Genomic DNA, 12,091 nt, shown 5'->3' with positions numbered 1-12,091 from the left:
ATCTCACCTAGTTGAGATTTTAAACATCATTAACATTATTCAGTCTATAAAATCCATTTTTTTCACTTTCCAAAAATAAAATAGTATTAGAATGCTTTGTCAAATGTCCTTGCTCACACACCTAAGTTTGTAGAGATTAACTAACAGCCAGTTGGGAGGGAGAACGCAAACTAGTTTAACGCATCTGGGGAAGAAGAAGGGACTCTTTGAGGACAAGAGAGAGAGTTAATGTTTTAGAGTCAGGAAAGTAAGCATTTATATAGCTTGTGAGAGAAATAGTTTTAGCATTCACAGTATAAAGAAGTTTAGAAAGTAGTCAAATATAAATTTTCTGATCAAAATTTAGGTATTAGGTAATTTATGTATAGGTTCACAATGAAGGTCTAAACCGAATCCCCATCCCTCAGGAACTCTACAGTAAACACAAGTCACCAGGAGCCTACGCTTATGCCACTCACTCAGAAAGTTACCTGAAGGGGGATTTTAGGGCACATGGCCACATCGCCCAGGACACCAGGAGTCATGCCTCTAAACAGAGCGCAGCCCAAGGTCCACTCAATCCCAATGCATCCCTGTTATTGAAATGTGCTTTGGGAAGGCAGGAGATTCATTCTGAAGTAGAACAGAAAAGCCCTCCAAAAAAGTCAACTTGAAGTTTGTCAAGAATACACTTCACTTGGCAGAAGATGGTACCATCCAAAAGTTTCTGATGGTTGTTGGGGAGGGGTTGTTTATATATATTTTGAGCAAGGAAATTAGAAAACTGAAAATGCAAGCCTACCTTGGAGGATAAAAAGCAGTTATTTCAGGGGAAATGAACTTTTAGAATAATGAGAAAAGGCAGGGTAGGGAAATATAGAGGAGGGGCAGGTACAACAGCAAGAACAAATAAACTACTGATAGCAGGATAAGAACTATTAGAAACAACCACAGAAGAAACAACAGACAGGCATCAAAACTACACTACTATATTTGCCATATCATTCCAAATGCTTTTGGCTGCAAGTAACAGAAAACCCACAAGGCATATTTTTTTCCTGTATCTTTCTCTCATGTAAAAAGAAGTCTGGAGGGCCGGCCCATGGCTCACTCGGGAGAGTGCGGTGCTGATAACACCAAGGCCCCGGGTTCGGATCCCATATGGGGATGGCCAGTTCGCTCACTGGCTGAGCGTGGTGCTGACAACACCAAGTCAAGGGTTAAGATCCCCTTACCGGTCATCTTTTAAAAAAAAAAAAAAAAAAAAGAAGAAGTCTGGAGATAGCTCTTGCTGGTGTTGGTTCCACAGCTCAGATGACTGCCATATGGCCACTCCTAACTGGAAAATGGCCAGGGAGAAAGAGGTTGGAACTGGAGGTGGGGCCAGGCAACCAACCTTCTGCCACATCAACAAGAAAACTGAGAGCAACCTGGGCTTTTCTGAAAGTGGAGTGCCTGGCAAAACAGGTGGGTGTGCAGTGCATTGAAATGATTATCTAAGCTCCCTGGCTGTTGCTCAGGCTAAGGTGTCTAGAGATACATGTAAATTTCCACACCACATTAGTATGTGGGCAAAGATGGACAAAATACCTATTGCAAATTTATGTGTGTTTCATTTGTATTATCCAAGAAACTCTAGCTACAGAACTCCCTCTCAAAAAAAAAGTCAGATTTTATAAAGTAGTGAGAAAACATGAATTTGATTTGCTACAAAACACAACCAAAATTGGTAAAGGGACACAAAAAACAATTATATTGTATAATGTTGAATAAACTAATTATCCTGATTTGAGCATCACATATTGCACACAGGTAATGATATTCAACTCTGTACCCCACAGATATGTACGATCAACTATGTTATAATAAAAAATAAATTAAACTAAATTAATTTTTTTTAAAAAACACAAAATCGAATGCAAAAGCCATGTTTATTTTACACTCTATTTACAAAAGAACAGCACATAAATGTACTAAGGAAAAAAAAGAGACAAAAATAACAGGCATGGATACCCACATAGCAAGTGTAGGCAAAACTTGTCAAGAAGCTTCTTTAAATACTTCTACTTTTAGCATCTAACAGTCAAAACGAGTTTCTAAGAATAACTTTTTAATTATTTCAGGAAGGAGTTTTAAAAGGCTCAACCAACAAAATTCAAACTATTTCTATCTTAATGAAAAAATTATAATTTTATCCTCTGCTAGAGATCAAGTAAACCAGATCACTACCAACTTGTAAAAGATTCAAAGGCGCTTACATTAGTAAGTCATAATTGCTTAGGAAAATTATTCAAAGTTGTATTTGGCTTTCAATAATATTAACATACATGAAAAAAGTCCATCCACATAATTATCATCAGTAGCCAGTTAATTACCAGGTCTTCCAAAACCAGGACAGGTATTCTTAAGAGTCAAGACTCTTCAGACCTCTGCATTAATATATCCCAGTATATATCCCAGTACACAGACTTCATTTAACAGAAGAGAAGATCCTTTGAAATGTAGAGAAGGACATACTGGCGTATGTTTGCAATCTTTCCTTCTAAGTGTACACACAGCTTTTGTTGCTGACACCTCGGTCAATAGTATTTGTGTTTCTCACTTCTTCCCTTAGTTCACTGTCCTTCTGACTGCGAAATGTGATGTCCAAACTGAAATAAAGCAGATGTTTAACACAGAAATTATTCTAATGTAAAAAAGGAATGGCAAGATAAGCACTGGCTGACCCTTGGAGGTTTAATTCATTCAACAGTAGTTATTTGAGAGTAGGTTACATGTCAGGCACTGAGCTGAGGACGCAGAAGTGGGCAAGACACTCTCAGCAGCACACACAGCTCCCAGCTGACTGTGACTTGATCCCTATTGTCCAGCCTGAAACTAGGTGTTACAAAATATATAGAAAGAGATGATTCCTTCTCTAAAAAGTTCACAGCTCGTTGGACAGAAAGTGCTAAGAGACATTGAACAAAATGCAAGCAGTATACGACAATCTAGTATCACCTCATTTATCCACTATTACTGGGAAATACTGTGTTGCACCCAAGTCAACTTTTTAGATAACTGAGCATTTTCAAAAATCCTAGAATTAACCAAATTCTAGTCTCTGTTCTACCCCTTAGATGTGGGATTCTGGGCACTATGAGGTTCATTTTCCTCATGTGTAAAACAAGAAACATTCACCTTTTTTTTTGGATATTGCTGTGAAGACCAAATGAGATGAGTGAGAAAAGTACTCAGCAAGTTATAAATTGCCATACAAATGTTAGAATTAGACATTTATTTTAGACACATTTGCATTTCTTATGGTAATACTTCTAAAGTAAACTACTACATACTTATTTGCCTTGAGTAGTTAAAAGAATATAATTTTCTGAGTCAACATGCTAAACATCATATAGAGTACACATGTGTGCGCAAACACACACACACACACACACACACACTGGTGACCTCAGAGACTGCACACACTGGAATGTGAACAGGACGGTTTCCATTGCTCTGCTAAGCTTGTTGAGAGGCTTTGTGCATTTGTTTTCCAGTCTCCTCCTCCGCTGTCACCCCTCAGTACTATCCACCTGACTTTAGACACTGTCCTTCCTCCCCACTCCTCCCATTCCCAAGGCTTACTCTTATGTACTACCTCAACTAGATCATGAGATGCGAAACCATCCCCAAATTAGAATTATTTTTAAATTTAAGAAAAGAGACTTCAAGTAAAAAAGCAGAAGTCTTTATAATGGACTGAGAAAAATATTGGAGTATTCACATTTAATATGGTTAGTGAATCTATTGCATCATTCTTCCCTGGTTTTAGATACCCAGCTCATACTGCAGACAGCAACATCAAATTAGCATCTGTCTGAGATAAACCATTATAGACTTATGAATGAGTATTTTTCAAATCAATGTTTTATTTAAAAAGACCTCATAATAAGCTAAAAGTGAAAATGAACATGTAAAATTAACAAAAACAACAGAAACACTAGCAGCATCAGCAAACAATTGTATAGTCCATTCCGCATAGTTACTTCAAGAGAACTTGAATGCAAAGTTATACCATGAGCAGTACACCCGAGACAAACTAAAACTTAACTTCACATCATTATAGCTTACCCTTGAAGTTTCTGGACTAGAAAATGGAGAAGACTCCCAAGACCTATTTTCTTTCTCAAAGGAATCATCTTGGAATGCAAATTTCTGCTTAAGTGCATGGGATATTAAAGACACTGGATCCCAATGTGAATTTTGTTTTTTCCTCTTATGAATGGGTCTACCACCAGGTGACCTACTTAAAAAAAAAAGAATTAAGACTTAGATGCAATTTTAGCTCCTCGTTGACAAATATAGCAGGAATACAAGCATAATATATTGCAATCTAATTATTCTTCAAGAAATTAAAGACAACTAGTCTTCAAGAGATATTTTGCCATGGAATAAAGAACCTGGAGGGTGTAAGGAATTAAGAATTAGAAAATCCAGGAAACCTTGTGGATTGAGGATCTACCACAGCCTTGTTATTTATGACCTGGGATTTGTCAAATATCACTGTGCTGAACGAAGACCTTTTAGTTTTCTAATTTTCCAGTGGGTAGGAAAATTTAAAGAAATATTTAAAAACTTTTTAAAAAGGACTAGAGTTCATGAAAAGAAACCTATTAGGCTAACTGTTCATTCATTTGATCATCCATTCATTTAATCTTTATTGAATGCCTACTGTTATATCAGACTCTGTTTTACACTTTGTGGGTACAGCAGTATCCTGCTCACATTCTGGTAGCAGGAGATCAATGCATAAGTAAGCAAGGTTATTTTGGACAGTGATTAGTGCTGTGAATATAATAAAATAGGGAAATGTAATAGTGACTAGGGATGGGAACACTTTAGATATGATCAGGAAACGCCTCTTTAAGAGGTGAAACCCTTTAGGGAATGCCTTCTTCAAGGAGGTGTAAATATCTGGTGGATGCATCAGGAAGAAGCTTGGCTTGTGTGAGAAAAGGAAAAAGAAAACCAAGTACAGCTGGAGTGCAGTGAGCAACACGGGGAGTAAGAAATGAGGTCAGAGAAGCAGCCAAGGCTGGATCCCGGGGGGACTTACAGCCGCAGCAAGGAGTCTGGATTGTACTCAAAGCACAACTGAAAAGCACAAAAGAGTTTTAAACAGGAATGGCATGATCTGACTTCAATTTTTAAAGAACCACTCTGGTAACAGTATGGAAAATAAATAAGGGGGCAAGTATGACCAGAGAGACCAGTGAGGAGGCTATTGCAGAAGTCTAAATAAACCAGATAACGTGGCGGCTTAGCCTGCAGGTGGCAGTGGAGATCATGAGGGCACACAGACTCGAGCTTTACGCTGACAGAAAGGATGTAGGATAGAGAGGAAGAGAAAAAACCAGGATGGCTCCTAGACATTTGGACTGAGCAACTGGCTGATAGTGTTCCCATTTACTGAGATGCGAAAGACTGGGGGAAGAACAGGTGTTCGAGGTGTGAGAAGAGTACAGGCAGGGAGGAGGAGTTGTTTGGGGCATGTGAAGCTTGAGACAGCTGTGAGACAGGCAAATGAAGGTGTCAAGCAGGCATTTGGATATATGCATCTGTGGCTCAGAGGAGAGGGCAGGGCTAGAAAAATAAACGTGGGAAGCATAAGCATACAGCTGGTATTTAAAGCCATAGGACTAGATGGGCTTACCGAAGGAAATCCTGTGGATGGAGGAGAAAGGGGCTGAGGTCTGAAACCAGACCCAGAAGGAAGAGTTAGCAAAGGAATAAGGAGTAACAGATGAGGTGAGTGGAAAACCAGGAGTATGCTTTCCCAGAAAACACGTGAAGAAAGTGCTCCACGAAGGAGGGAACCACGGACTATATCAAATGCTGCCAAGAGATCGAGTAAGATGAGTAATGGGAGTTGACCATTAGAAGCAGCTACAGGGGTCACTGGTGCCCTTGACAACAGCAGTTTTCTTTTTTTTTTTTGTCTTTTTTACTGACCAGTAACGGGATCGCAACCCTCGGTGTCGCGCCCGTACCGGGGACCGGCAACGGGATCGCAACCCTCAGTGTTGCGCCCACACCGCGCTCAGCCAGTGAGCGGGAACCGGTCTCCACATGGGATCCGAACCCTCAGCGGGAGCGCCGCCGCTCTCCCAAGCGGCACACTCTCCAGTGCGGCGCACTCTCCAGTGCGCCACCGGGCCGGCCCTGACAACAGTAGTTTTCAATGGAGTGACAGGGACGGACATCATATCACAGTGGGTAGAAGAAGGCAGTGACAAAAGGAAACAAACTACAAATGACTTCATGGATTTATATCAAAAAGGGGAACAGAGAAACAGCAACAGCTGAGGGCATACCCATTATGAAGGTGGGAAATACTCAGGTATGAGAAGAATAAAGGAGGGAGATTCGATGATGCAGAAGAGAGAAGGGATAATTTAAGTGAAAATTTTAAGAAAATTAGAAGAGGAACCAGTGACCAAGGGAAGAACTGAATGTGAACAGGGACACTCGGTCCATAATAACAAGATGGAAGACAGAAAATATGGGTAGCAAATTTGAAGGTGTAAAGACGTGGGAAGTTTCATCTGATTTTTCAGAATGTATGAAACAAGGTTAGTTGTAGAAGAAACTACTGAGAAAACAGAGGGATTCAGTCTATTGGCCTTTCAGTTGTTTTTCCAGTAATGGTAGCAGTCGCAGAGTCTTCATTTTATACTGACTGGGCCCAGTGATACCAGTAAGAGATCTAGTTGGGACCGAGCGTGCACCTGTAGCTGTGAGATTTTTCTCTACAAGCTGCCTCATATAAGGACCAAACTCACAGCCTCAGTAATATTGAAATGACTTACCTGTCCTAAGACTACTATATAGAAAATACACCTATTTTCTCACCAAAAACCTCACTGAAGGATTTCCAGGTAAACATGTCAGATCCCTTGTGAAATCCTACTAAAATGAGAGTAAAGAAATGAAAAAGATGTATATCCAGAAGGAAAGCATTGAACTTGGGTTTCTTTTTGGAGTAATGAAAATGTTCTAAATTTACTATGGTGGTAGATACACAACTCTGAACATACTAAAAATCATTGAATTGTACACTTTAAATAAGTGAATTTTCCTTAATAATACTGTTACCAAAAATAAAAGCTTGTGTTTGTGTGTGTGTTGGATAGAATATCTAAGGGAACATATTCTTAATCTTCTACAATGGTAGTAAATATAAAACATCAAGAAATAGCGAAAGTATGTTGTTTCAAAAAATATGAAGATAAGACACTAGAATAGACAAAAAGAATTGAAAGTGATTATCTCTGGAAGGTATATTTGGGGGTGAAGAGTAATGAAAGAAGTCTTATATATGTTACCTTTCATAAACACAATTTTTTTTTTTTTTTTTTGTCTTTTGTCTTTTTCCGTGTCCGGCAACGGATCGCAACCCTCAGTGTTGCCCCCGTACCGGACCGGGGACCGGCAACGGGATCGCAACCCTCGGTGTTGCTCCCGCGCCTCGCTCAGCCAGTGAGCGGGAACCGGTCTGTATGTGGGATCCGAACCCTCGGGTGGGAGCGCCGCCGCGCTTCCCAAGCGGCGCACTATCCAGTGCACCACCGGGCCGGCCCTAAACACAATTATTTTTAAAAACATCACTGATAAAATTTGAGTTCATTTCTCAAATTACAACAACATACCGTTCAATAGCACGAAGCTTAACTTTATTCATATCCTTTAGAACATCCAACATGTTTGGAACATCTGTATTTCTCTGGCTTTTTGAATGACTACAATTGGTCTTACTAGCACCTGGGTGCTGTTTTTTCATTTCAGTTGCTGGATTATCCGAGTCACAAATATTATTATGTGGGATCCGAACCCTCGGGCGGGAGCGCCGCCGCGCTTCCCAAGCGGCGCACTATCCAGTGCACCACCGGGCCGGCCCTAAACACAATTATTTTTAAAAACATCACTGATAAAATTTGAGTTCATTTCTCAAATTACAACAACATACCGTTCAATAGCACGAAGCTTAACTTTATTCATATCCTTTAGAACATCCAACATGTTTGGAACATCTGTATTTCTCTGGCTTTTTGAATGACTACAATTGGTCTTACTAGCACCTGGGTGCTGTTTTTTCATTTCAGTTGCTGGATTATCCGAGTCACAAATATTATTAGACCCTGGTTGTATGGGAGGAAAACACGGAGGCTGAAGAGAAGAAAACTGAGGCAGAAGTGGTGGTGCAGGAAGAGGAGAAGAAAGCACTGAACTTGGAAACTGATTTGGTTCCACACTCAGCTGAGCAGTCCCTGGTGACTGTATTTGCCCCAAACCACTGGGCAATTCATTCAAGTCAAAGGAGCCTAAAAACAAAGGAGTTTGTTGAAAAATCATGCAAAATTCTAATATAATATATAATACTAATTAGAAACCAAAACAAGAACAATTTCTGTAATGCTACTAAAATAGTGATCTGGTAGCCAGGAAGAAGAATCAACGCCATCTGCTTAGTAACTTCTATTAGAGTCAAGCCAGATTGTAAATTCATTTTTAATCCAATTAGGAATCCTCAGTGTAAGCCCCTAAAGTGGGGGTAGGGGGGAGGGTGCATTTTAAAGAGAAATTAAAGTGTTTTTTGAATAATTCACGTACAATCTGAATGCCATCTTCCATTTAAAAAAAAGCTAAAACATGAGCAACAACTTGTAGTTGGTAACACTCAAACTGATACATCCAGACCATAATGACACTGGAAAAACAGCATATTATTTTCTAGGCAAGAGCCTAAGATAGGTACCAAGTATTTAACTTTTTCACAACAGATTTGCTCCTAAAGGACTATGGGCAACACAATTCCCCCCCAAAAAAAAAAAAAAAATCCATGTGTATGTATAAACTATTTTATTTCTTATTATATATCAATAGAAATTATTATGTATTATATAATTAATTTATATATAAATTACATGTTGTAAATATATACTATATTATATATTATATAAATTATATATGTATATACATATAAATTATATAATTTTTTTAGCAATCATATTTACACACAGATCTTTACTACCAAATCTATTAAGAAAACACCTCAGTTCCTATGTTGCTTTAAATTTTATGCACACCCACATATGTACATATATAAGTGTGTGTGTGTGTTTGTGTGTGTGTGTAAGTTTAAAGCAAGTTACATCTCTAAAAATTTAGAAAAGAATCATCTTGAAACACTATTCACCTGAACTTTGTGGAAGTATAGCAGCAATAACTAAAACCTACAAATATATAAGGCCTCAAACCTATACTCCTCTTTCAAACCAAGATATTTTTCTTTAATCTCCAATGCTTTTCTGAGGAGTTAGAAAAGCTTACTTAGAAAACAAGAGTTTTAATACAAAAATACAATCTTCATTAGTATAGCTAGCTCTTCTTTAAACCAAAGCCATCCTACTCACTACAATTGTCTCGATCTATTCTGAACAAATATCAACATCAACATTTTATATACCTAACATCCTTTTAAGATACATTTAATGTTGTTCACAGTTCGTATTTGAAATTGTACTTAAATACTAGATGAGCAACATCTAACAAAAACAAAAATCCTATGTTACCGGAATCTGTACTGTTTTTCAGTTCCTGCATTTCCAAAATTGCGGCAATTTGAGAGCGAAGAAAAGTTAGCTCATCTTCAAGGGCAGCTATTTTTTTAACTGCAGCTTCACTAACAGGCAGATCATTTTTTACTGGTTTGTTATGTCTTACAGCAGGTGACAATGGATCCCAAACTAGTTGCAAAGGACGGGAAAATTCAATTTTCTCCTCTTCAGTTTTCCAAATACTATTTCTGTGAGTGGAAGGAAGAAACAAAGGGAAGAAGGCAGGGAGGGAAATTTTCAATCAAAACAGGAAAAAACTTTTTCATGAAAAGCAAAAGACAACAAAATCAGAGCCTCTATCTTTCCCTTACGATTGGCTCTAGATTCACTGAGCACAAGCACAACATCTTACTTAGCTCTGTATTCTCAACACATAAATCAGAATGCAGCCTCTAATAGATGGCCAATAAGCGGCCAGGAAATGAAGGAACAAACCTTGCTTTCAGATTGTAAAACAAATAATTATCCTGTAATTGCTCTATCTATTAACTTTAAACATAGTATAAGTTAATTTATTCAGAAATTCTACATAAGGTACTGAAGGGCCCTTACATTCAGGATTATGTTAGAGGTGAGCTTATGGTCTTCTAACTTTTCAAAAATTGATACCAGTTTGATACATAATAAATTTAGCCAGAATATTTGAATAATTGAAACTTATTGTGCTTATAGACTACATCTGAATATATTAACACATAAGTTAGTATTCTCTAAGAGTAACATATCCAAATTTTGAAATATGCTTAATATTATTGCCTGGTACACAGTAAACACTATATAAGTTTTGGATAAATATATAAAATAAAATTAATCTAGTATCTAGTATAGAAAAAAGAATGAACATAATGATTTTGATATCCTTTTAGTAATCATTCCTTCCTAAGCCTAGTGTTTGGTTTAAATGTACATTAAGAAAAACTGGCTAAAAATATGAGAAACTAGCTAAAAAAAATAAGAAACAGTCATCCTTATTATAATGCACATTATTAGTAGGACACAGCACAGTACAAAGACAAAACAAAAAAGCTCAATCAATATGAACAAACTTCAACACATGCAAGAATTCAGATGACAGCCTATAGCCACTTCCCAAGATAAGCATATAAAATTACCGAAATCTGAGATAACTGGTTTCTTCATTATTTGCCACACATAAAATATCAGCAAAAGATGGAACCATAGATCCACAATTATCAGAGTCTATAGAGTTCAAAAGCGGGATCAGCTAAAGGAAAAAGAAAAAAAAAAAGTCAGAGCTCTGCAGGGAGTCAGGGGAAGACACATGCCCCAGAACATTAAATAAGTTAACAATCCAAAAGAGAGAAAAGGAAAAAAGATATTCAGTAGAAAAACATGCACCTGTTAGCAAAAAAAAATACTTGGGAGAAATGTTATTCTCAAGTCTAAGCATGTAGCAATATTCTCTCCCCTAGTTAATCTCATCTATTATAAAATGTAAAATATAAAATATGCTCCTCAGGTGTACCTCACACCTGCCCATCTTTGAGTATAATTATTTAAAGAAACAGAAACCACAAAAACATATGTAAAATGATTTGTTTCCAAAATCTTTTTCTTGGCTTGCAGGAAACATTTCTTCCTCTGTTTTACTCTATGCCCCTAAGAGTACTGATGATTATTTTATATACAGTGCTTAAACAATGCATGATTTTGCATTTGCAGGATACATTTTTTCCTTTGTTTTTGGCTTGCAGGAAACGTTTCTTCTTTTGTTCTACCCTATATCCCTGGCAGTACTTATGATTATTTTATACACAGCGCTTAAGCAATGCATGTCAACTGACTTACTTCAAAATTAGGTCTTCTACAAGGTTCTAAAGGAAGCATTTTCCCAATAATACGAACAATACTCCGAGCTGATCCATAGTCTTTATTTTCCCAAATCAGCAAAACCTATTTAAACATAAGGTATTACTTAAAATGTAATTAATCTGATTAAGCATGTTTATATATCTATGAAAAAAAAAATGTAAAAGATGCAATAACATTTATTTTTTTTAAAAAACTATAGAATGATGTATTCTTAAAATATCATCTTCAAAGAATTAAACTTTATTAATATTTGTCTTTAAAAAAGGGGAAAAAAAGGATGGGAGTGAACATATATAAATTCCTGGAAGATATTTTTAAAAAGCATCACAATTAGAACATTTAGGCTTTTAAGATGGCGACGGGTCTGGAGCGGCCGTGCCAGGAGACAGCGCGACCCTGAGAAGTGTGCGCTGTGATACCAGAGTACTATTTGCATTTCCAAGAGCAACAAAAAACGAATAAATCTTTCAACAACGAACCTACAATGACAAACAAGCAACAACAGGTTTAAGGTTTTAGGGCCGACACAAAAGAAGACTCCTGAGAGCGCCCAAGCCCTGCTGCGGGTACGAGCGAGCAGCCCGGGACAACAAAGGCCAAGTAAGTCAGCAGAGACGACA

General features: G+C 37.6%; 1 protein-coding gene across 1 annotated transcript; it reads right to left on the bottom strand.

Moving 5' to 3' along the window:
* Positions 1-1,870: 1,870 nt before the first annotated feature.
* MTFR2 (mitochondrial fission regulator 2) lies at positions 1,871-11,546 on the bottom strand. Its single transcript, XM_008570839.1, is given in 7 exon segments — positions 1,871-2,587; positions 2,589-2,630; positions 4,093-4,264; positions 7,988-8,342; positions 9,594-9,826; positions 10,751-10,863; positions 11,448-11,546. Coding segments are annotated over 7 exon segments (1,020 nt in total). The 5' UTR covers positions 11,487-11,546; the 3' UTR covers positions 1,871-2,521.
* Between the last annotated feature and the right edge of the window lie 545 nt (positions 11,547-12,091).

This window comes from Galeopterus variegatus, unplaced genomic scaffold (genome assembly GCF_000696425.1).
Source record: "Galeopterus variegatus unplaced genomic scaffold, G_variegatus-3.0.2 Scaffold634, whole genome shotgun sequence".
Classification (NCBI taxonomy): Eukaryota; Metazoa; Chordata; class Mammalia; order Dermoptera; family Cynocephalidae; genus Galeopterus; species Galeopterus variegatus.
This window is presented reverse-complemented; position numbering and strand designations above follow the sequence as displayed.